The sequence below is a fragment of the Pan troglodytes genome, chromosome 2, assembly GCF_028858775.2.
Source record: "Pan troglodytes isolate AG18354 chromosome 2, NHGRI_mPanTro3-v2.0_pri, whole genome shotgun sequence".
NCBI classification, from domain to species: Eukaryota; Metazoa; Chordata; class Mammalia; order Primates; family Hominidae; genus Pan; species Pan troglodytes.
The window spans coordinates 53,918,099-53,940,059 of NC_086015.1; the positions used below are offsets into that span (position 1 = coordinate 53,918,099).

Here is a 21,961-nt window from a genome sequence, read left to right on the forward strand (position 1 = left end):
GGACAGTGGGAGTGACTTTAAATTAAACAGATGACTGGGTCGAAGAGACCAGGGCAGGAGCCCATGTGAACAGGGTGACTGGAGCCACCCAAAAGATTCCTTTCCCTCTTTGAAGAGAAGGCTCCCTGGCTTTGAGGGACATGTCAGCAGGATTAATGCTTGGCTAAAGCTGCCACTTCCATGGAGCCCATGGGTGGAACTGACTCCTTTGGGGCCTCTGATTCTCCATGGTCCAGGGTGCAGTGTCCCACGAGGGACTTGTGGCATGAGGAAGGGATAATTAGTTTCAAGGGTGATTGAATCCCATGATCTTGACCGCCTGCTGCTTTAAGCCCCCTGCCTTCCCTAATGCATCTCCAGATCCCAAACGTTTGCCCAGTGCAAGACTGGCTACAAAAGTATGCAGGTGGTTGGTCAGGTGAGGTGGCTCACGCCTGTAATCCCAGCACTTCGGGAGGCTAAGGTGGGCGGAACACCTGAGGCCAAGTGTTCCAGACCAGCCTGGCCAACATGATGAAAGCCCATCTCTACTAAAAATAAAAAATAATTAGCCAGGGATGGTGGTACACGCCTGTAATCCCAGCTACTCAGGAGGCTGAGGCAGAATTGCTTGAACCCAGGAGGCGGAGGTTGCAGTGAGCCAAGTTCATGCCATGGCACTCCAGCCTGGGTGACAGAGTGAGACTCTGTCTAAAAAAAAAAAGAGTATGCAGGTGGTTAAACCAAACTGAAAGAGAGTGGAGAGGTGAGATGGTGAAGATGCCTCTGGCATTGGGAGTCTCTGGTACTCACTGGTCCCGCTGCTTCGGCACATGCTGAGCCTTACCAAGGAATAAGCAACTTCCCTCAGCTCCTACCACCTGAGCTGAAAATAGGAACCACCACAGGCCTGGCCCCTGAGCTCCCATAGAGCAACAATGAGACTGGGTTTGGAATGGGGCTATATCTGGAGCCCACAGGTATGACCCTAATATAGTTTGGATATTTGTCCCCACCCCAATCTCATGCTGAATTGCAATCCCCAGTGCTGGTGGTGGGGCCTGATGGGAGGTGTTTGGGTGATGGAGGTGGATGCCTCATCTTGGTGCTATCTTCATAACAGTGAGTTATTTTGAGATCTGGTCATTTAAAAGTATGTGGCACCTTCCTGCTACTCTCTCTCTCTCTCTCTCTCTTCCTCCTCCTTCCACCACGTGAAGTGCCTGCTCCCGCTTTGCCTTCTGCCATGATTGTAAGCTTCCTGAGGCCTCCCCAGAAGCAGATGCTGGCACAATGCTTCCTGTACAGCCTGCAGAACTGTGAGCCAAGTAAACCTCTTACAAATTACCTAGTCTCAGGTACTTCTTTCTAGAGACCTAGCCTGATATAGACCCCCAGAGAGCCTTTGGGTCCCTCAGAATATTCCCTGAAAGGCTGGGGCTGAGGCCGAGACATAAGGGGAATCTTAGGCCAGATTCATGGTACCCCATCAAAGCAGGTCAGTCTGCCCCATGCACGCCCTCCAGGCTCCAGAGAACAATGACACCAATGGGCAGTCAGGAAGGTGTGAGTCATCTGCTGCCTCCTCAGCGCCAGCTCCCACCCTGGCCTGCTCAGCCTTTATTAGCATCTGCTTGCCCCTAGCCCTACTGGGCTGAGATGGAGGGAGATGGGACAGAGAGGTACCTACTCTTCATAGCTCTTGGTTGGAAGGCTGGTCTCCAAAAGCCCTAGGAGAAACCTCTGTCCACACCATTCCACCCTGGTGGCAGGCCCAGGCCTCCCATGGCCACTAGCAACCCTCCTCTTGCACTGGCCACCCACCATACCTGAGCTACTGCCCAGGCCTCCCCTAGAGGAGAGGCAGCCCAGCCTTCATCAGCCCTGGAAGCCACATGGTCCCCCAGCCCATCCAGGGACCTAGAACTGACCCTCCCTACCCTGTTCTCCCTGGTAGCCCAGTCACTGATTTGAAGCCCTAAAACAGTCCGAGCTCCTGACACCCCAGATGGGGTTGGGACTATCAGATGGCTCTGAGAATGAAGCTCAGAGCTTAGGGGCTGCAGAAATTGAGAGTGGGGGCAGCTGTGTCACAATCCAGGGCCCCAAGTGCCTAACTGGGGCCCCTCCCTGGAGAATTCTGGCCCTGGAGGCCCTTGGCCCAGAAGCAGGCCCAAAGCCCTACATTCTGGCTGCACCTGACACCCTCTTTCTCTCCTATCTCTCTTCTCTGGGAGCCTTTCCCATGCTAAGCTCCCTTCTTGTCCAGAGACTCCCTTTCTCTCTGAGCCCCTCATGTGAACAGATAAGCCAGTGGTCCATGAGCTGCAGAAGCTCAATGGGGAAGGAGCTCCTGGGCTTAAGAGATTTGGGTGATCCTTAGAACCCCAGCATGGGGTTAAAGGGGAGAACTACAAGTTGAAGGGATGAAGGCAGTCCTTTCCAACTGAGGTGGGGATGGGCCCCAGGATACTCCACTTACCTCCCTCGCAGCCTCCGGGGTAACACAAGTGTCTCCTGCACACACAGGGACAAAGGGTCAGTGGCCAAGCATGTGAGGCTACAACCTCCTCAGTGCCTGCTGAGGCACTGAGAGTCATCCAAGGTACAGCGGTAAACAGACAGATAGTCCGTCTCTGCCCCTCTTCAGCACACAGGTTCCTGATCTTTGGATCCCTGCACTCAAGCAAGAATCTCCTTTTAAGCCTTACCCACCTGTCCTCAGAGTCCTTAGAGTCCCCAGGACTGGACTTCTCTCTGGCCTGAGGTGGCAGAGCGAGCAGCAGCTGGATGGAGAAAGCTGGGCAGCTCTGGTCCCAAGGAGACTCTCTCTCTGATTAGCAGGGAGCTCTTGCTCCAAACCCAGGGTTCCATGTCTGACAGGGCACAGAGCTGTGGGCTCCGAGGGAAGGAAGCCTACCCTCTTAGGGTGAGCTGGGGTCTCCTAACTGAAGGGATGGAGGCTATGGGGGTCCTGAGCAAGGGAGAAGAAACACTGTGATCCAGGTCCTGGGCCAGGCACCCTGGCACCCCAGCTACCCCCTCAGCAGTCAGTGTAGGGAGGAAGAGGAGGAGGGGAAAGTCTCCCTCTCAGAGGAGCACGCCCCTTTAGGGGCTGTTGTGCAGTGGCCTTTACAAGTACAAATAGCCTGGGCAGTTGGCACTTTGAAGTTGGCTCCTTTTTTTTTTTGAGATGGAGTCTCACTCTGTCGCCCATGCTAGAGTGCAGTAACCCGATCTCGGCTCACTGCAACCTCCGCCTCCCAAGTTCAAGCGAGTCTCCCACCTCAGCCTCCTGAGTACCTGGGATTGCAGGCGTGCACCACCACACACAGCTTAATTTTTGTAATTTTAGTAGAGACAGGGTTTCACCATCTTGGTCAGGCTGGTCTCAAACTGCTGACCTCAAGTGATCCGCCTGCCTCAGCCTCCCAAAGTGCTGGGATTACAGGCATGAGCCACCGCACCTGGCCAGAAGTTGGCTCCTTGAAAGTGTGGAGTTGAGGCCTTGCTGCTGGCTTGTCTCTCTTAAGGCTACAAGCGCGATCAATGCTGGCAGTGTTGCTGGGACCCAAGCCTCTATGCCCCAGATGGCAGGCCCCATTCCATCCCGGATGGTGTGACGGTGGGCACTGCAGATCGAGCAGGGAGCCCTGGAGAAGTGCTAGGGCTGGGGAAAGGGGAGGAGGCAGCCTGAGCCATGGAAGAAACCATCCTGGTCACTGCATGCTTGGGTACTCAGCCTACTTCCTTGGTTCCATCTAACAGTCCCCAGAGCCCTAGGACCTGGATCTGGGCCTTGCTCACCCTCCCTGTTCTCAAGATCCTTCTTGCTGATCCAACTCCTTTCCAGCCTCAGGGTCTTTGCACGTGTGACTCTCTGCCAAAAACCCTCTTTCCTCAACACTGTTTCTGGTGGTTTTTCCCCGGTTGATAAGGCCTCAGCAAAATGTCACCTCCTGGGAGGCTTCCCTTGCCTCTCTATTCAGCTATTTATAGCAGCCTCCTGTCATTCTTTCACACTATTTGCCACAATTTGTGCTTTAATAGTCATTTGTTCCTTTATTGGTTCAAGGGTCAGTGTTGGTGTGGTCACTGCTGAGTCCACTGTGCCCAGAAGACAGGGTCCACAGCAGGCACTCCATAAATACATGTTGCAGGACTGCCCTCACTGGCTCACTCTGTGGAGTGAGGGACCTAATGGGCCCCATTTACCTATTGCCTCTGAAAGTTAAAGGGCAGGAACAAGGTGGAGGGCCACTGCCCTCTGGCCTGGCATGGCCCAGAGGCAGCTTGGGGTTAGCTCAAGGCAGCTAAGCAGGTCCAGCCCAAGAACTAAGTCAAGTGGGCTGAGGAGGCTCTGAGAGTGGCCGGGGCCGGCGTACATTCCCTGGCATGGGTGAGAACTGCGGCTGTTCTGGACGCACATTCATCTCATGCGAGGTGCTGGGGCCCAAGTTCATGTAGGTTGCTGGCAGCTGCACATAATGGTCCCCAAGCAGTGCAGACACTATCTGCTCCACCTCCCCAACTAGTACTCCAAAGGTGGGTCGCACTGCTGGGTCTGCCTCCCAGCATTGCTGCATCACTTGGTACCTGTTGGGGGAAAGGGATGTCAGGTTAAGGCAATTTCCACCCAAGGATTCTGGGCCACCCACTTGCTGTTAAACCTCTGGCAGGCCACACAGGGATGAGGATAGATGACAAGACCTAGTACCTAGCACTACCCAATCAGGGGCAGCTCTTCTCATCCCTATGATTACTGTTCCAGTCCTGCCTCCCCACCCTGGCAGAGGTTGAACTACCTCAGGTGTTAAGAGCTTGGGCTCCTGTGCCCTGTGGCCTGGGCTATGTGATCTTGGATAAGTTCCTTAACTTCTCTGTGCCTCTGGGTCCTCCTCTGATCACAGAGAAGTAGGCATATAGGCTGATGCCTGTGAAGTGCTAGGCACAAGGCCCAGCTCACGAGGTACAATGGTCATCATCACAGTTCTTCCAGGAAGGAAGCCTGGGTCCAGCAAAGCAGGAATTAAAAATCCTGAAGTGGCCGGGGGCAGTGGCTCATGCCTGTAATCCCAGCACTTTGGGAGGCTGAGGTGGGCAGGTCACGAGGTCAGGAGTTCGAGACCAGCCTGGCCAACATAGTGAAACCCCCATCTCTACTAAAAATACAAAAATTAACTGGGCGAAGCTGGGCGTGGTGGCTCACGCCTGTAATCCCAGCACTTTGGGAGGCCAAGGTGGGTGGATCACGAGGTCAGGAGATCGAGACCATCCTGGCTAACACAGTGAAACCCCGTCTCTACTAAAAACACAAAATATTAGCCGGGTGTCGTGGCAGGTGCCTGTAGTCCCAGCTACTCGGGAGGCTGAGGCAGGAGAATGGCGTGAACCCGGGAGGCGGAGCTTGCAGTGAGCCGAGATTGCACCACTGCACTCCAGCCTGGGCAACAGAGCGAGACTCCATCTCAAAAAAAAAAAAAAAAAAATTACTGGGCGTGGTGGCACACGCCTGTAGTCCCAGTTACTCAGGAGGCTGAGGCAGGAGAATCACTTGAACCTGGGAGGCAGAGGTTGCAGTGAGCCAACATTGCGCCACTGCACTCCAGCCTGGGCATCAGAGTGAGACTCTGTCTCAAAAAAAAAAAAAAAAATTCTGAAGCAAGAGCATTTGGGGCAGCACCAGTGGCACCCTGGTCCTGAAGCAGAGGTTCCCCAGGTTTACCTGCTGGGTCCTAGTGCCTGCCCCATTATCTTGGGGATGTCATTCCTGCCTGAAATAATACTCTACCCTACACACAATATCTCATATAATTCTCAGACTCTCGGAGGGTGGTACTGTTGTCTCCACTTTACAGATGAGGAAATTGAGGCCCAGAGAGGAGAAGGGCTGGACTGCTGAAGTGGACCCTATGGTGTGCCACCCAGATCCCCCTTTACTTTCCCAGTGGCTAGGAGTGTTGCCTGCTGATGGTTCTTGACTGAGGCTCTCTCTAGGAATTGCCCTAGGCAGAAGAGAACTGCCTCTGCCAAGCTCACATCCACTCACCAGGGACAGCCTGTGACTAGTAACTGATTAATGCCTGGTACAAAGACCTGGCCTGTTGGTCTCAATTTCAGAAAACTGTGGTGGGTCATCCCAGTTCAAGCAGTCCCTGTGGGATGGGCTGCAGTTTCTGTGACATTTCTCCTGCCCAGTCCTTCTTCCCTTGCCCCCAACCTCTCAGTAAATCCCCGTACATAAATCTCCAGCTGAGTCTGTTTCCAGGAGCCCAATCTGGATACAGGTAGGCAGTGAATTAAAGAAGTGAATAGTAAGAGCAAACCCAAGGCAGGTAGGACTGTGAGGAAGGGCTACTCGCATCCTTCTTGGAGCACAGCCTGAGACAGGAGGCGTTAACTACTTTTACCTATGTCCTGGTTCTCTCTGTTCTAACCCAGCAGACCTAGCCACAGCTCAGGCACACCTGCTGCGTATGAAGCTGAACCTCAGCACCGAACCCACCCCGTAGGCACTGAGGACAATGCAGCTGCCGCCATCCCTCCAGGAATGGGGAATCTGAAACCACATACAGTGAAAAAACCTGACCTGGAGATCCAGAGGGGGTTGCTGTGGGGGTTATGGAATCTTTCCTCGAGATTAAATGAGAGGAAAAGGTGGAAAGCAGACCCCGTGAGTGGGAGTCGGGTAGGAGGAGCACTGGAAAAATCAAACCACGGGCCTCAACCCCAACTCTGAGCTCAGAATGCTGTTACCATGGCAACTGTGAGGTCCTCCCAGGGTCCTACTCTGCATGAGGGTGGGACCAGTTCACAGATGAGGAAACTGAGGCCCAGCGAGAGTCCCTTTCCTAGTCAACCAGAAGTTCAGTCAGGAAGCCAGGCAGGAGCTCTGTCTCCTGTCTCTTCCATGTCTCTGGGGCCCAGTTCCCTCCCCACTACCACCTCCACATACTCACAGAGAATCAGGGCAATACTCAGGCTGGGGCAGGCGCCGACCCTGGGCCAGGAAGTGGGTAAGGTCAAAAGGGTCAATGTGGCGGTATGGTGGGGCACCCCGTGTCAGCAGTTCCCACAGCAGCACACCAAATGACCACTGTGGAAAGGGGGAGGTGAGGGGACTCAACTCACCCCAAATTTGGGGGCAGGTGGGTCCCCCAGGGCTTCTACCTCCCAGAGTCCTTCAGCTGGAAATGGAAGACCCTACCCTCCACTGAGAGCTCATTCCTCAATACATCACCCGTGTCTTTCCTCTGTCTCCTCCCACTACCTCATCCTACCCAGAGTTGGGGCTGGGCAGGCCCTGGATTATCTGTGAGGAGCCAGTGAGTTCCCAGCCTCCTCTAGCCCTGGCAGGTGTCAGATTCCATCTTACATCTGCCCAAGAGGTGGGCAGATGGGCTGTGGGGGTCATCTACCCTGGGGACTCCCTGGGCTCAGATCATTCAGAGCTGAATGGGTGAGGCCCAGTGTTCTTGGGTGCCAAAGCCATGTGGACTGTAGGGCAGGTGGGGCCTCACCACATCAGACTTGGTGGTAAATCTATAGGTCTGCAGGCTCTCCAGCGCCATCCACTTCACAGGTAGGCGAGCGTGGCGATGCTGTTGAACACTATAGTACTCCCTGTCCAGGATGTCGCGGGCCAAACCAAAGTCAGCCACCTTGACTGTGAATGACTCGTCCAGCCTTAGGGGTAGGGAGAGGATCACACTTAGGACTGGCCCTTACCAGGCCCTGAACCCACCTGTTCTAGGCCCTTACAGAATTTTTTTTTTTTTTGAGACGGAGTCTCGCTCTGTCACCCAGGCTGGAGTGCAGTGGCGCGATCTCCGCTCACTGCAAGCTCTGCCTCCTGGGTTCACGCCATTCTCCCGCCTCAGCCTCATGAGTAGCTGGGACTACAGGGGCCTGCCACCACGCCTGGCTAATCTTTTTGTATTTTTAGTAGAGACGGGGTTTCACCGTGTGAGCCAGGATGGTCTCGATCTCCTGACCTCATGATCCGCCTTCCTCAGCCTCCCAAAGTGCTGGGATTACAGACGTGAGCCACCGCACCTGGCCAAATTTCAAAGCCACAGTGTCCAGTCCAAGTCTGCACTGGGCAGACAAAAAAAGTAAGGTGCAGAGAGGGGAGGACAAGGCTGGAGTGGGCCCTTCCCTGAGGCGGCCTTGAGCACCGCACACCCTCATGCCCTGTCCTTTTGCTTCACCCCAGCTACTCTGGACTCTCACATGCAGTTCCGCGCAGCCAGGTCCCTGTGCACAAACTTCTGCTCTGCCAGGTACTCCATGCCGCGGGCTACCTGCAGGCCAAAGCTGATGAGGTCCTTCACGGTGGGGTTCTGGGGGCACAGGTGGGTTGGTGGGCAAGGGCACAGCAGCTCCTTCTCCAGCTGCTGCCCAGCCCCCAACCCAGAGCCAGATGAACACTGACCCGCTGAGGTGAGCGGATGAACTGGAGCAGGTCACCGTGGCACATATAGGGCAGCAGCACATGGGGCAGGCCCTCAGGTGGCAACATGATACCAATGAGAGCCAGCACATTCAGGTGGTTCAGGCCACGCATGAGCAGCCCCTCTCGCAGGAAGGCCTCCACCTGCTGCATCTCTGTGATGCCTGCAGAGCAGCGCAAGTCAGGCACAGGGCAGGGCATCCCTTTATAAGGCTCAGATGGGGAAATGGGAAATGAAGGTCTCCTGCTCAGGGTCACTCAGTAAGATGGGAACACAGAGAAAAAGAATCCTCCCAGCCTGAGGCCCCTCCCTCTGCCTTCCCATCTTCTGCCCCACTTACGACTTAGTGACTTGATGGCACATTGGATTCGATTCTGGGCCTGGTCTATGTATTCTCCGTGGTAGACAACTCCAAAGTGGCCTGGTGTGAGGTGGATAATGAGTCGATGAGAGGGGATCCAGGGCCCAAGGCTCACACCACACATTCTCATTGGCAACCAGACCTCAGAGCACTAAACTGGCCAATCTGACATTTTATTTATTTTTAATTTTTATTTTTTTTTTTTGAGACCGAGTCTCACTCTTGCCCAGGCTGAAGTGCAGTGGCACAATCTCAACTCATTGCAACCTCTGCCTCCCAGGTTCAAGTGATTCTCCTGCCTCAGCCTCCTGAGTAACTGGGATTACAGGCAACTGCCACTACACACAGCTAATTTTTTTGTATTTTTAGTAGAGACTGGGTTTCACCATGTTGGCCAGGCTGGTCTCAAACTCCTGATCTTGTGATTCACCCACCTAGGCCTCCCAAAGTGCTGGGATTACAGGTGTGAGCCACCACACCCGGCCCAATCTGACATTTTAAAAAAGCAGCAGGGCTGGGTGCAGTGGCTCACACCTGTAATCCCAGCACTTTGAGAGGCCAAGGCGGGTGGATCACGAGGTCAGGAGTTTGAGACCAGCCTGGCTAATATGGTGAAACCCCATCTCTAGTCCCAGCTGCTTGGGAGCCTGAGGCAGGAGGATAGCTTGAACCCGGGAGGCAGAGGTTGCAGTGAGCCAAGATCGTGTCACTGCACTCCAGCCTGAGAGACAGGGCGAGACTCCATCCCCCTCAAAGAAAAGCAGCAGAAGCCAAGCGCAGTGCGCCTGTAATCCCAGTTACTCAGGAGGCTGAGGCAAGAGAATCGCATAAGCCCAGGAGTTCAAGGCCAGCCTGGGTAACATAGTGAGATGCTGTCTTTTTTTTAAAATTAAAAAAAAAAAAAAGGCTCATGCCTTTAATCCTAACACTTGGGAGGCTGGGGCGGGAGGATCAGCTGAGGTCAGGGGTTCAAGACCAGTCTGGCCAACGTGATGAAACCCCGTCTCTACTAAAACTACAAAAATTAGACAGGTGTGGTGGCAGTGGCAGGCCCCTGTAATCCCAGCTACTCAGGAGGCTGAGGCAGGAGAAATGCTTGAATCCAGGAGGCAGAGGTTGCAGTGAGCCGAGATTGCACTACTGCACTCCAGCCTGGGCAATAGAGTGAGACTCTGTCTCAAAAAAATAAAAATAAATAAATAAATAAATAAATAAAGCAGGGTCAGGTGCGATGGCTCACGCCTGTAATCCCAGCACTTCGGGAGGCTGAGGCGGGCGGATCACCTGAGGTTGGGAGTTTGAGACCAGCCTGGCCAACATGATGAAACTCCATTTCTACTAAAAATACAAAAATTAGACGGGCTTGGTGGTGCACGTCTGTAATCCCAGCTACTTAGGAGGCTGAGGCAGGAGAATCACTTGAATCCGGGAGGCAGAGGTTGCAGTGAGCCAAGATCATGCCACTGCACTCCAGCCTGGGTGACAGAGCGAGGTTCTGTCTCAAAAATAAATAAATAAATAAATAAATAAATAAATAAATAGGCTGGGTACAGTGGCTCACGCCTGTAATCCCAGCACTTTGGGAGATCAAGGCAGGCAGATCACCTGAGGTTAGGAGTTCGAGACCAGCCTGGCCAACATGGTGAAACCTCGTCTCTACTAAAAATACCAAAAAAAAAAATTAGCTGGGTGTGGTGGTGTGCATCTGTAGTCCCAGCTACTCAGGGAGGCTGAGGCAGGAGAATCGCTTGAACCTAGGAGGCAGAGGTTGCAGTGACCAAGATTGCGCCACTGCACTCCAGCCTGAACAACAGAGGGAGACTGTATCTCAAAAAATAAAATAAAATAAATAGGCCAGGTGCAGTGGCTCACACCTATAATCCCCGCACTTTGGGAGGCCAAGGCGGGCGGATCATGAGTTCAGGGGTTTGGGTTTGAGACTAGCCTGGCCAACATGGTGAAACCCCATCTCTACTAAAAATACAAAAATTAGCCAGGTGTGGTGGCGGGCGCCTGTAATCCCAGCTACTAGGGAGGGTGAGGCAGGAGAATTGCTTGAACCTGGGAGGGGGAGGTTGCAGTGAGCCAAGATTGCACCACTGCACTCCAGCCTGGATGATAGAGCAAGACTCCATCTTGAAAAAATAAAATAGGCCGGGCACGGTGGCTCACACCTGTAATCCCATCACTTTGGGAGGCCGAGGCGGGTGGATCATGAGGTCAGGAGATCGAGACCATCCTGGCTAACACGGTGAAACCCCATCTCTACTAAAAATACAAAAAATTAGCCGGGCACGGTGGCAGGCGCCTGTGGTCCCAGCTACTTGGGAGGCTGAGGCAGGAGAATGGCATGAACCTGGGAGGCGAAGCTTGCAGTGAGCCGAGATGGCGCCACTGCACTCCAGCCTGGGTGAAAGAGTGAGACACCCTCTCAAAATAAATAAATAAATAAAATAAAATAAAATAAAATAGGCTGGGGGCAGTGGCTCATGCCTGTAATCCTAGCACTTTGGGAGGCTGAGGCGGGCGGATCACCTGAGGTCAGGAGTTTGAGACCGGCCTGGCCAACATGGTGAAATCCTATCTCTACCAAAAATACTAAAAATTAGCCGGGTGTTGTGGCAGGCGCCTGTAATCCTAGCTACTCAGGAAGCTGAGACAGGAGAATCACTTGAACCCAGGAGGAGGAGGTTGCAATGAGCCGAGATCGCGCCATTGCACTCCAGCCTGGGCAACAAGAGTGAAATTCTGTCTCAAATAATAATAATAATAATAAAATAGAATAAAAATAAAAATAAAATAAAATAAATATAATAAAACAGGCTGGGTTCGGTGGCTCATGCCTGTAATCCCAGCACTTTGGGAAGGTTAGGCAGGCAGATTGCTTGAGTCCAGGAGTTCGAGGCCAGCCTGGACAACATGATTCGAGGCCCATCTCTACAAAAAACAAACAAAAAATTAGCCAGGCATGGTGGTGCATGATTGTAATCCCAGCTACTCAGGAGGCTGAGGCAGGAGGATCACCTGAGGCTGGGGAGGTCGAGGCTGCAGTGAGCCATGATTGTGCCATTGCACTCCAGCCTGGGTAACAGAGTGAGACCCTGTCACAAAAACAAAAACAAAACCATAAATAAAACCAAAAACAAACAGCAGCCACTTGATGGCAGAGGCTACAATCTTCCTATGCCTGATTGATCCACACCAGAACCCACTGAAGACAGAACTTTTCTCATCCCCATTTTACAGATGAGCAAATGGAGGCTCAGAGAGGTTAAGTGGTATACCCAAGGTCACACAGGTTGGTGAGAAGGTTAGAGCAGAATCTGTTCCAACTGTCCCTTTAGCCTATGTCATTTTTTTTTTTTTGAGAAGGAGTCTCGCTCTGTCGCCCAGGCTGGAGTGCAGTGGTGCAATCTTGGCTCACTGCAAGCTCCGCCTCCCGAGTTCATGCCATTCTCCTGCCTCAGCCTCCCAAGTAGCTGGGACTACAGGCGCCTGCCACCATGGCTGGCTAATATTTTTTGTATTTTTAGTAGAGACGGGGTTTCACCGTGTTAGCCAGGACGGTCTCGATCTCCTGACCTCATGATCTGCCCGCCTCAGCCTCCCAAAGTGCTGGGATTACAGGCGTGAGCCACCACGCCTGGCCTAGCCTATGTCATCTTGAGACTCCATCTCTGCCCCAGCCCCACCTGGCCCCCACACCTTTGCCAATGACTCGGTCACTGTGGGTGACCACCCGCTCATGGGGAATCAGCACATCCTTGACCTCAGCCAAGAGCGCAGAGTCCAGGTCCCTTAGCTGGATGGACTCTTTCCACAGCAGTGGCACACAGGATTCATCTTCACTATCGGAGAAGGATGCTCCATGGACACAAGTGGTGGAATCCAGACCATCAATGGCAGGGAGTGCTGTGGGGAGAGGGAATGAGGAGCTTGTAGGGACAGGGGGTGGCTTTAGCTTCTCGTGCCTCCACTATCTCACCAAGGCCACTTCTGTAGTCAGAGCCCGAGTACAGAATAGGCAGGGGTGTGGCTCCAGCAGTCTGGTCCAGGGATGCCAGGTCATTCAGGTTGGGAGGAAGAACTGTGGAAAGAGAATCCTTGGTGGCTTGGCTTTCCAAGCTCCTAGGGGCCGACCCCTCTGGGGAGGACTTAGATCCCTAAGTCCTGGGCAGAGAGAGGATGTAGGGACTTGAAGATGCCATTAGTTGGGGGTAGGGGCTGATTAAAGGTAGGAGCAGAGAGCTCACCTAGCTGCTTCCTCCGCCACCAGTAGCTGAAGACCAGTGCAGTCGCCAGTGCAGCCACAAGCAGCAGCAAAGGCAGCAGGATACCAAGGAGCGTGCTCTGTGGGACCCCGTCTGGCCCTGGCCGCACCACTCTACCCAGGATATGACATTCACCATCTACGCAGACCTGGGGGCAGGTGGCAACTCAGGCCCAGCCTGTAGGCCCTCTGCCCGTGTTTCCCAGGGAGGTCCAGCTGGGCTGCCTACCTGCAATGGGGCACCATCCTGGCCAAGCTGCAGGGATGGGGGCAGGGGGCAGACAACCATGTCCCCCCGGAACTCGTGCTGGCAGCTCTCACCACCCACGGTCACGTTGATACCCACACAGTCAGCCACAGCGCCCAGCCCAATATACTGCAGAGAGGGTCATGAGGACCAGCCAGTAGGCTGGCCCCTACTTTCAGATCCCCAACTGTCCCTGCCCCTATCCCTTACACTTACCTCAAACTTAATGGCATGCTCCTCAGGCTTCAGTGGAACTAGGTTGGCACTGGGTGGATGGGGTGGGGGTAGGAAGCGAAAGCCAGGCAGTGTAAAGCCAGCAGCTCCATCCCCCCGGGCACTCAGATTCCCTGCCACCCATCCCTGGGGGTCTCGGACCACATATTCAGGAAGGCGGCACAGCTGCTGCTCTGGAAGCTGCCTCTCACACTGCTGGGACCAATATGAGAGTGATTAGCCAGGAACCCCACCTGTGATTGCTCCTCGCCTCAGCCCAGCACGAGGTTGGGCTGCAGCTCAGGGAACTCATCCAGCCTTCCTCCCTCCTGGCCAGCACTCACTCACCCTGCTTTCCACTGCCCTAAGCCCGTCATGGAATGACAGCACTAAGTGCCATGCTGAAGTTAGATGCTGGCCACAGATGGTGATGTGGGAGTTGCTGTGGAAGAGGGTAGGGTGGTAGGCTTTGGGTGTTCTCCAAAGCTGGCTCTCTCATTCCCCAGAGGCCAGAGTGGGCAAAGAGGCAGTGCTTACATGTAGCCACAGTTGGGGCTGATGCTTAGCACAACAGGGTCTTCTCTGTACTGGAAGGTCCAGGAACCAGGTACCTGGGCACCCCCCACCTGCAGGCTAAGGGGGACACTGGCCACCGTGGCCCCAGGGGGTGTGGCACATAAAAGCTGCCCCTCACTGACCCTACAGGAACAAGAGATTGGGCTCAAGGTTACCCTCTTTGTGATGGCCAGGCCCACTTCTTCCAGGGGCCTGTTGACCTCTCCCAGTTCGTCTGTTATCTCTCCCACCTGCCCCACTCCATGGTCTGTCTGAAAATAAGGTGGTCCCAGGAAGACATCCCAACAGGGTAAGGAGGGAACAGGTTCCCCACAGCCTTGGCTGGAGCCATTGGACTCTGTGATGGGCTCTCTTGCCTCTGGGCTGAAGAGGGCAGTAGTCTTTTCTTCCTGGACCTGCTCTCCACACCACACTGACCATGTAACAAGCACTCTTCCCTCCATCCTGACAGAATCCGGGTCCCCACCTGGATAGAACCCTGCGGCCTCCCATGCCTGCCTGGTGGTACTTACCGTTCTAGCAGACACTCAGTCCCATTGACCAGCACAGCCCGGCTGGTGCCTACAGACAGACTCTGGCCTTCAAGAGTGAGACAGGTGCCTCCTGCCCGTGGGCCAAAGAGGGGTTGCACTGCTATCAGCACTGGCTCCTAAGAGGACATAGAGGTGGCTTAGGCAGGTCCTCCACTCCAAGCCCCTCCCTTCCCGTACCATGCACTGGCCAAGGGCACAGACAGGGCAAGGTAGCCTCACCATGAAAGAGAAGCCTCTCAGCACGGAGGTGCCGTCTACCCGGAAGTGCTTGCCCGGTGGCATGTTAGTCACGGTGAGGCTGACGTTGGTAGGCCCCACTGCCTGGGTGCCCAAGGGCTCCAGTTCACACTCAAACTCCTCTACAAAGTCTTTCCGGGGCACTGGTCTGGGGCACCAGGGGAACCCCTGAGGTCAGCCAGGAATTACACAGGCCTAGATGCATGCCTGCCACAAGCCACAGGGCTCCACCCTGTGCCTCCCTCCATGAGCCAGAGAATGGCATTTCTCCACCCATGCCTCCCTCCATGGAAGGAAGGTTCTGGTGGGGCAGAGATTAACCTTGGCTGGTCCATGAGTGAACAGACAGGAAGGGCACATGAAAGCTCAAAAAGGGACAGAGACATCTCCCCAGACACAAAGCAGTCAGAACCACTGCAGCTTCCCCCATCCCCCCTTGCCTCTGATAAGCAGAGAACAGGGTCTCATGGGGAAGGGGCTGCTTGGTTGTCCCCTTCAGGGAAAGGGAGGGGAGGGACCAGATTGTACCTGAGTTTTGAGCTGTCCTTGGGCAGTGGCCGGCAGGGACTTTGGCCCACAGTGACCTGATGGGTTCCCTCAGGTACCAGACCAGAAGGGTGAAGGTAGAAGTTGGAGCCACACAGGGTCAGCCTTGTACTGCCCCTTAGAGGTCCACTGTGGGGGTGGAACTGAAATGGGGGAAACAGCCTGAGTCCTCATGTGGGGTTGGGCTCTCTCAGCCCCACCTGCTTCCCCAAAGTCTCCTGCCATACCCCTTGCCTTCCCCACGCTCCAGCCATTTGGAGTCACTTGCATTCAAGCACTTTCCTGCCTCCAAGTCTTTGCATGTGGCATCCCCTCTGACAAGAATGCCCTCCTTGTAGATATGAAGGACACCCCCCAGACCTGAGAAAAATTGTGATCAAGACTTGCTGACTACCACCCCAGGCCCAGCCTGTCCCACTCTTACCTGTGCCCTGCCAGGGAAGCCATACCTCAGTAAGCTTAGGTGGGCAGTGGTCCTGTTGCCAGGAGCCAGGACACTCCTTCTGCTGGCTGCACATGTTCCCACACCAGCCACAGCCCATGAAATGCCATGCCCTTAGGCAACGCCCACAGGTCAGGAAGTGGCGGCAGCCAGGGCCTCGGATTGGTACCTGGAAAACCTGTGGGTGAAAGACAGGTGACTCAGGGGTGCCTGGAGGGAGAGATTGGGCCCTATAGACCCTCCCGGTACACAGTAGGCTAGGGTGGTAGGGCCTGTATGTCAATGCCTCCCTGGATTGGATGGAGAGTCTGTGATCCCACAACCCTGGCCCCAGGCCCTGCCCCTGCCCACCTCACCTGGTCCCCAGAGGCGAAGAGTAGGTGGTCCCCAAGACGACTGACATCCCGCTGCACGGGCTGCCCACTGTCACCCAGTGAGAAGTTGGACACATACAGCAAGTAGTTTAGTGACCTGACCAGCTCCACCTAGGACAGGTCAGATGTGAGCAAAATGGGGATGGAGACAAGGACCCAGGGCTAGCGGACTGTGGGGATGAGGACCCACCTGCAGGATACGCCCATCCATTGTGCCCATGTGCGCCACTGTGACGTTGTCAAGGCGTGTCACATACAATGCAGTGACCTGTACTGGTCCCAACAGCCCATTGAATAGGTCCACACGTGAGAAGCTGCTACTGACCAGCAGAGGGAAGTGGCGGCAGCTGGTGTTGGGGCTGAGGGCTTCCAGGCCAGGCTGGGAAAGGTCAGGGAAGGGAAGGAGTCAGGGTTCAGCCTTGTGCCCCGACCCTCTGGGGCCTTTGTCAGTGGCCACAGCAGCCCAACACTCTCACCCCTCACCTGGCCTGACTGGAGAAGGCCCTGGGCCTGCCGGTTACCATCCCACATTGCCCCCACAGGGCTCTCAGTGTAGCAAGGGCAGGGAGAAGGCCCAGGCTGGAAGGTCCACTCCTCATTCTCCCTGCCCCACCCTGCCATGCCCATCCTGATGGTGAGTTACCCCCATTCCATCCTCACAACCACCCCGTACATCTTTTTTTTTTTTTTTTTTGAGACGGAGTCTCACACTGTTGCTGGGGCTGGAGGGCAATGGTGTGATCTCAGCTCACTGCAACCTCCACCTCCCGGGTTCAAGAGATTCTCCTGCCTCAGCCTCCCGAGTAGCTGGGATTACAGGTGCTCGCCACCACCCCTGGCTAATTTTTTGTATTTTTAGTAGAGATGGGGGTTTCACGATGTTGGCCAGGCTGGTCTTGAACTCCTGACCTTGTGATTAGTCCGCCTTGGTCTCCCAGAGTGCTGGGATTACAGGCATGAGCCACGGTGCCTGGCCCACCCCGTACATCTCACAGATGAGGAAACAGGCTCAAGAGGTTTGGTCTCTGGTCCAAGGCATCATAGACCCTCAAGAGGAGAGCCCAGTTGGAAGTCTCAGCTCCGCAAGAGTCTTCTCCTGCCCCCTGCTGGCTCTTCTCTGACTCTCTGTGTGCACTTCAGCAAACCCTGTCTCCTCTGGGCTTCGGTTTCCCCACTTGCATAAGGGGCTGAATGCTGGAGTTAATTGGCCAGCACAAGGTTGGGGACATGGTCCTTCTCCCTAGACTCCAAAGGTCTGCCTGTACTCCTGGCTGCTTCCTATACCCCCCTTCAGGGTACAAAAGGGATAAACCAAACCCCTACAGCCTGGGTGCCAGAACTAAGTTCTGGAAGCTAGGGGGTACTAACCTCTCCCCTGCTTTTAGCAAGGGGGTGTTTTTGGGGGCTGCAATCACGCTCCAGGGCAGGACTGTGGAAGCTCTGGGAAACCAGTACACCAGGGTATGAACTCTTGGTGTTGGAGCTGAGTGCGAGGTGCAGACGGGGCTCAGTAGCCAGCCCTAGGTGCTTAGGACTCTCCCTCACCAGCCCGGAGGGCACTCCTCGAAGCAGGAGCCTCTGAAGGCTCCATCAGACCACAGAGACTTAACCCAGTCCTGAGACCTCAGCACTGATTAGTAGCCCTGGAGGCAAAAGTAGATGTGGAGCTGAGCCTCGAAACCCCATACACCTTGTGCCTACAGCTTGGGGTGGGTGGGGACTGGGATTTTGTCCTCACTTGAGGCAGGAAATCGGCTTGGCTTGGCCCGAGCTGGAAGGCTGCCAGGTGTTTCTAGCATGACTCAGGGACAGGTGGGGCTCTGAAGGGGAATAGAGCCCTACCTTAGTCAGGCCCACACCCTAGCCTGCTTGTCCCTAGCCCCAGGACCTTAGCTCTAGGTTCCCAGGCTTAGGTAGGGGCCCCCGGCTCCTGAAAACACATAAGTGTCCAATGTCCCATGGAGGACAGGCACCAGCTCTGAGTCCCTCAGGCCTCCTGAGGCCAACCACTATGTGGGTGCTGCCCTAGTGGCTGCATGCCCAGAGTTGCTGGGCAAACACTGCACTGGGTGATTCACACACCTCCTGGGGGCCTGGCCAGCCTGTGAGCAGGGACCAAGATTAGTCTTCCTGGAGCCTGGCACTGCCCAGCCGTGCTGGGTGTCTTCTGACCCACTGACCACTAGGCAAGCTGGGGAGAGGTTCTGACTCCCCATTGGGAAGGAGAAGGGGCCAGGCAGGCCTGCCCAGGCCCAGACAAGGAGTCCCCAACCCTAGGGCCTCTCAACCCAGATGTACTCAGCAGAGGGAGGGAGGCTAAAGACCCCAACCTCACATTGGGTGTAAGTTCTCCTCCCATCTCCGAGGCATCAATAGGAGCGGAAAGGAGTCTTTCGAGAATGTCACAGCAGGCCCAGGGCCACAGGATGATAGCTAGAGAATCTAAGAACAGTAGCTGTGGGTCCCATTCCTTGGTCCAATCTTACTGCTGTTGCCTACACGATGGCTGGAGAGAACCTAGATAGAGTCTGTTGGAAGGAGCCCCCAGTTCAGCACAGGCTTTGAGACTTCCTGCCTGGGGTAGGGCTCCAAATACAGTTAAAAAAAAAAAGTCTGGGATGGACCAATTCCAACCAGCCCTTCCTAGGCCTTTACTTATCCCCAGATGTTTATAGTTGCTTGCACAAGACTAGAGTGAGGCTCCCAGAACCTTCTAGAACCAAGCTGCCATTCCATGAGTTCTGGGTACTCCCCCAATCACCCCCAATCATGGCAAAAACGTTAGTGGAGCCCAGGACATGCAGGCTGCCTAACAAGCTCCCAACTTCCAAGGCCCAGGAGGCTCCCTGGAACGTGGTGGCTGGCAGAAGGATGGGGGTGGGTGGGGGGAGGGGGTGTGGAGGAAGGGGAGATTCTCTGACAACTCCCGTCCCACCCCCTTTGGAAAGCAGAGCAAAACAAGGGAAAGTGAAACTGTTGGCAAGCAGCTGTGAGTCTGTGAATCTGTGAGCATCTCCCTGTGTATTTGTGCGTGGTGGTGGTGGTGGCGGGGGTGGGGGAGGGGAGGGGGGAGTGCTATTTTTCTGCGTGTGTCCCTGAGGATATGGGTGGTGGACAAGTAGGAGGGAATGCCCATCATTCTACCCAGCATTCAGGAGCTATGCTAACACAGACATGGTTATGTAACCCTATCCTCACATAGCCAGGGAAACTACCTAAAAAACCAGAGGCCATGATGGGCAGGTAGGGGAAAGAGCAAAATGAGGCAGCCACAAGGGCCAGCCTGGGAGCTAAGCCTCCAGTGTAGCCTTTGTCTGGCTGGTTTCTCACACCACCCCAGCACTTAGGAACTGGGTGAGAGAGAATGCTTCTTTCCGCCTGCCCCCCCCCGCGCCCCCAGATCCCCTCAGTGATGGAAGGGAAGCAGCCTGTGTTCAGCCATGTGCATGCAGCTCACAAGTAAGGGCCCCTTCTTTCAGCTTACCGGGTTGGGGCAAAAACTGGGCGACTGGAAGAAGTCGAGGCCTCGCCGGAGGCCTGGATGGACTGGGGATTCACAACAGCGCTCCACACCCTCATCAATTAGTGTGTCCAGCAGGTCAATGGGGAAGGCACAGACGACAGAGTTGGGGCCCACGCCAGGACCACCATCCTTGCCAGTCACAAAGACCCCAAATAGTACTTCCTGGCCCTCGGCGATGCTCAGCTCAGTGGCAAGTTGGGCACCCACTGGAGCGGAGTGGGCCACCCGCAGCACAGGGTAGGGCTGTCCGCCTTCTGGGGCCCCCCGGCGCCTGCGTTTTGGAGCAAATCTGCAGTCGAGGACCAGCTCCCGATAGTCACCCAACTCTGGCTCAGTGGCGCTAAGCCGTGCCAGGCGTGTGTGCAGGGCACTAGGATCATCTGTCACGCTGGCCGGCTGTACAGTCAGGAAGTATACGAAGGCTCCCGTGTGGAAGCTGTGCACATATTCAATACTGTAGGAGACAAGATGCTTGGGCAGCACTGACAACGCCACAAAGCCCGGTGCGAATCCGGAGGCGTCGGCCTTGAGACGCCTGATAGACACTGAGCGTGGGCTGAAGCTGGCAGCCACGGCTGCGTCCAGTGAGGATGCCACGTAGAAATAGGAGGCCTGGCCTTGCTCAACCACAGTTACACGGGTGCCCAATGGGCTGGCCACACAGTCGGGGCAGTCATCGGGCCGGTTATGGTGGGCTGAGAAGAGGCAGGCTGGCGCTGCCAGATGCACGGCTGTCCCTTGGGGCTCTAGGTCATGCAGGAAGCAGCGGCCCTGCAGGCTGGAGCCACAACTGACCAGCGCAGGCAGCGCGGGATCCAGCACCAGCACCTTTGTGTCTGTGTCACCGGGAGGGCCGTGGGGTCCTGGGCCACAGGCTGCACACGTCTGGCAGCCAGGGTCTCCAGCAGGGCCCGTGGCCAGGCTCTGGACAGACTTCAGGTCAGGCCCAAGCACATGCAGGCGATTGCGTATGGCTACAAACACAGCACTCTCATTTCTGTCGCCCTCGTAGGTCACCATGGCCTGTACCAGGCCTCCGGCGGAGAAGCTGGGCACCACGTACTTCACGTCAAAGTCGCGAGAGGCCGCGTAGGGGGTGCGCGGGCACTGCCAGTCCTCGCCCGCCGCGGGCTTGGCAGGCAACAGCAGCAGCAACAGGAAGGACTGAGGCAGCGGCGGGAGGAGCTCCATCGAGGCGAGCTGGGACCCTAGGGGATCCCTACCGGCCTGGGCCTGGACCTGGGCGTGGGCCTGGCTGGGGGCCCGACTCGAGGTCTGGACTGGGCCAACTTTAAGCAGCGGTCCCGACAGCCCCAAGATAGCGGACCCCCGCCCCAGGTTCCTGTGAAACCCAAATCCCTTCCCGGCCCTCGGGTCTGAGCACCTGACGCCTGCGGACGCACGACAGCAACGCCCCAGCCGCCTCACCTGCCGCCCCAGGTTCCTGTGAAACCCAAATCCCTTCCCGGCCCTCGGGTCTGAGCACCTGACGCCTGCGGACGCACAACAGCAACGCCCCAGCCGCCTCACCTGCCGCCCCAGCCGCCGCTGTACACTGGCGCTTAGCGCTCAGCCGACCCGAGGGCGCCGGGCTGGGCGGGCGGAGTCGGGCCGTGGGGGCGGGGCCGCGAGGAAGGCGTGGCCTAGCCCAGGCCCTCCGCCCATCCGACTCTTCCGGCCCTTGGAAGCCTGGCTCCTGTACCTTCACTTGGCGTCTTGGCGCCTTTTTCTCAGCGGCCTGTGGGTGGATGTGCATGGTGTGGCCTGGAGAGAGGTGAGCCAGTCTGAGCCGTCCCATCCCATCCCCCCACTACCGACTGGTTCGCAGCGAGAAGGGGGGCAGGACACTGGGCTCTTTGCTTGCGGTGGAACTAGTTTGCACTTAGTAGCAACACCCTCAGTGGCTGGTGCCCAGAGGTGGCCTGGGGGCCCACCATGTGGAGAACAGAGACCAGGATTGTGTGGAAGACCAGAGGGGAGATGTGGGGCACTTAACAAGAGATGTTATGGGGCGCCACCCTTTGTGGGAAAGGACTGTCCTTTTTTTTTTTTTTTGTGAGAAGGAGTCTTGCTCTGTGGCCCAGGCTGGATTGCAGTGGCGCGATCTCGGCTCACTGCAAACTCCGCCTCCCAGGTTCAAGCGATTCTCCAGCCTCAACCTCCTCCTGTCTCAACCTCCTGAATAGCTGGGATTACAGGCGCGCACC

At 55.7% G+C, this 21,961-nt stretch overlaps 1 protein-coding gene across 3 annotated transcripts; it reads right to left on the reverse strand.

Annotated features, from left to right (window-relative positions):
• Positions 1 to 4,014: 4,014 nt before the first annotated feature.
• MST1R (macrophage stimulating 1 receptor) lies at positions 4,015 to 21,311 on the reverse strand. Of its 3 annotated transcripts, XM_063805799.1 has the most exons (21): positions 21,285 to 21,311; positions 19,716 to 21,182; positions 16,422 to 16,610; positions 16,214 to 16,342; positions 15,865 to 16,035; positions 15,398 to 15,558; positions 14,852 to 15,017; positions 14,612 to 14,748; positions 14,061 to 14,222; positions 13,872 to 13,965; positions 13,527 to 13,736; positions 13,293 to 13,439; positions 13,047 to 13,212; positions 12,779 to 12,880; positions 12,499 to 12,705; positions 8,773 to 8,853; positions 8,414 to 8,595; positions 8,212 to 8,321; positions 7,500 to 7,665; positions 6,939 to 7,075; positions 4,015 to 4,575 (listed from the first exon to the last, which is right to left on the reverse strand). In XM_063805799.1, exons 2-21 carry the CDS (start codon positions 20,943 to 20,945, stop codon positions 4,320 to 4,322), a joined length of 4,203 nt encoding a protein of 1,400 aa, XP_063661869.1. In that variant the 5' UTR covers positions 20,946 to 21,182; positions 21,285 to 21,311; the 3' UTR covers positions 4,015 to 4,319. The 3 variants fall into 3 exon arrangements, with proteins under 3 accessions (XP_063661869.1, XP_063661870.1, XP_063661871.1); XM_063805800.1 differs by lacking the exon at positions 13,293 to 13,439; XM_063805801.1 differs by lacking the exons at positions 16,214 to 16,342; positions 16,422 to 16,610.
• Between the last annotated feature and the right edge of the window lie 650 nt (positions 21,312 to 21,961).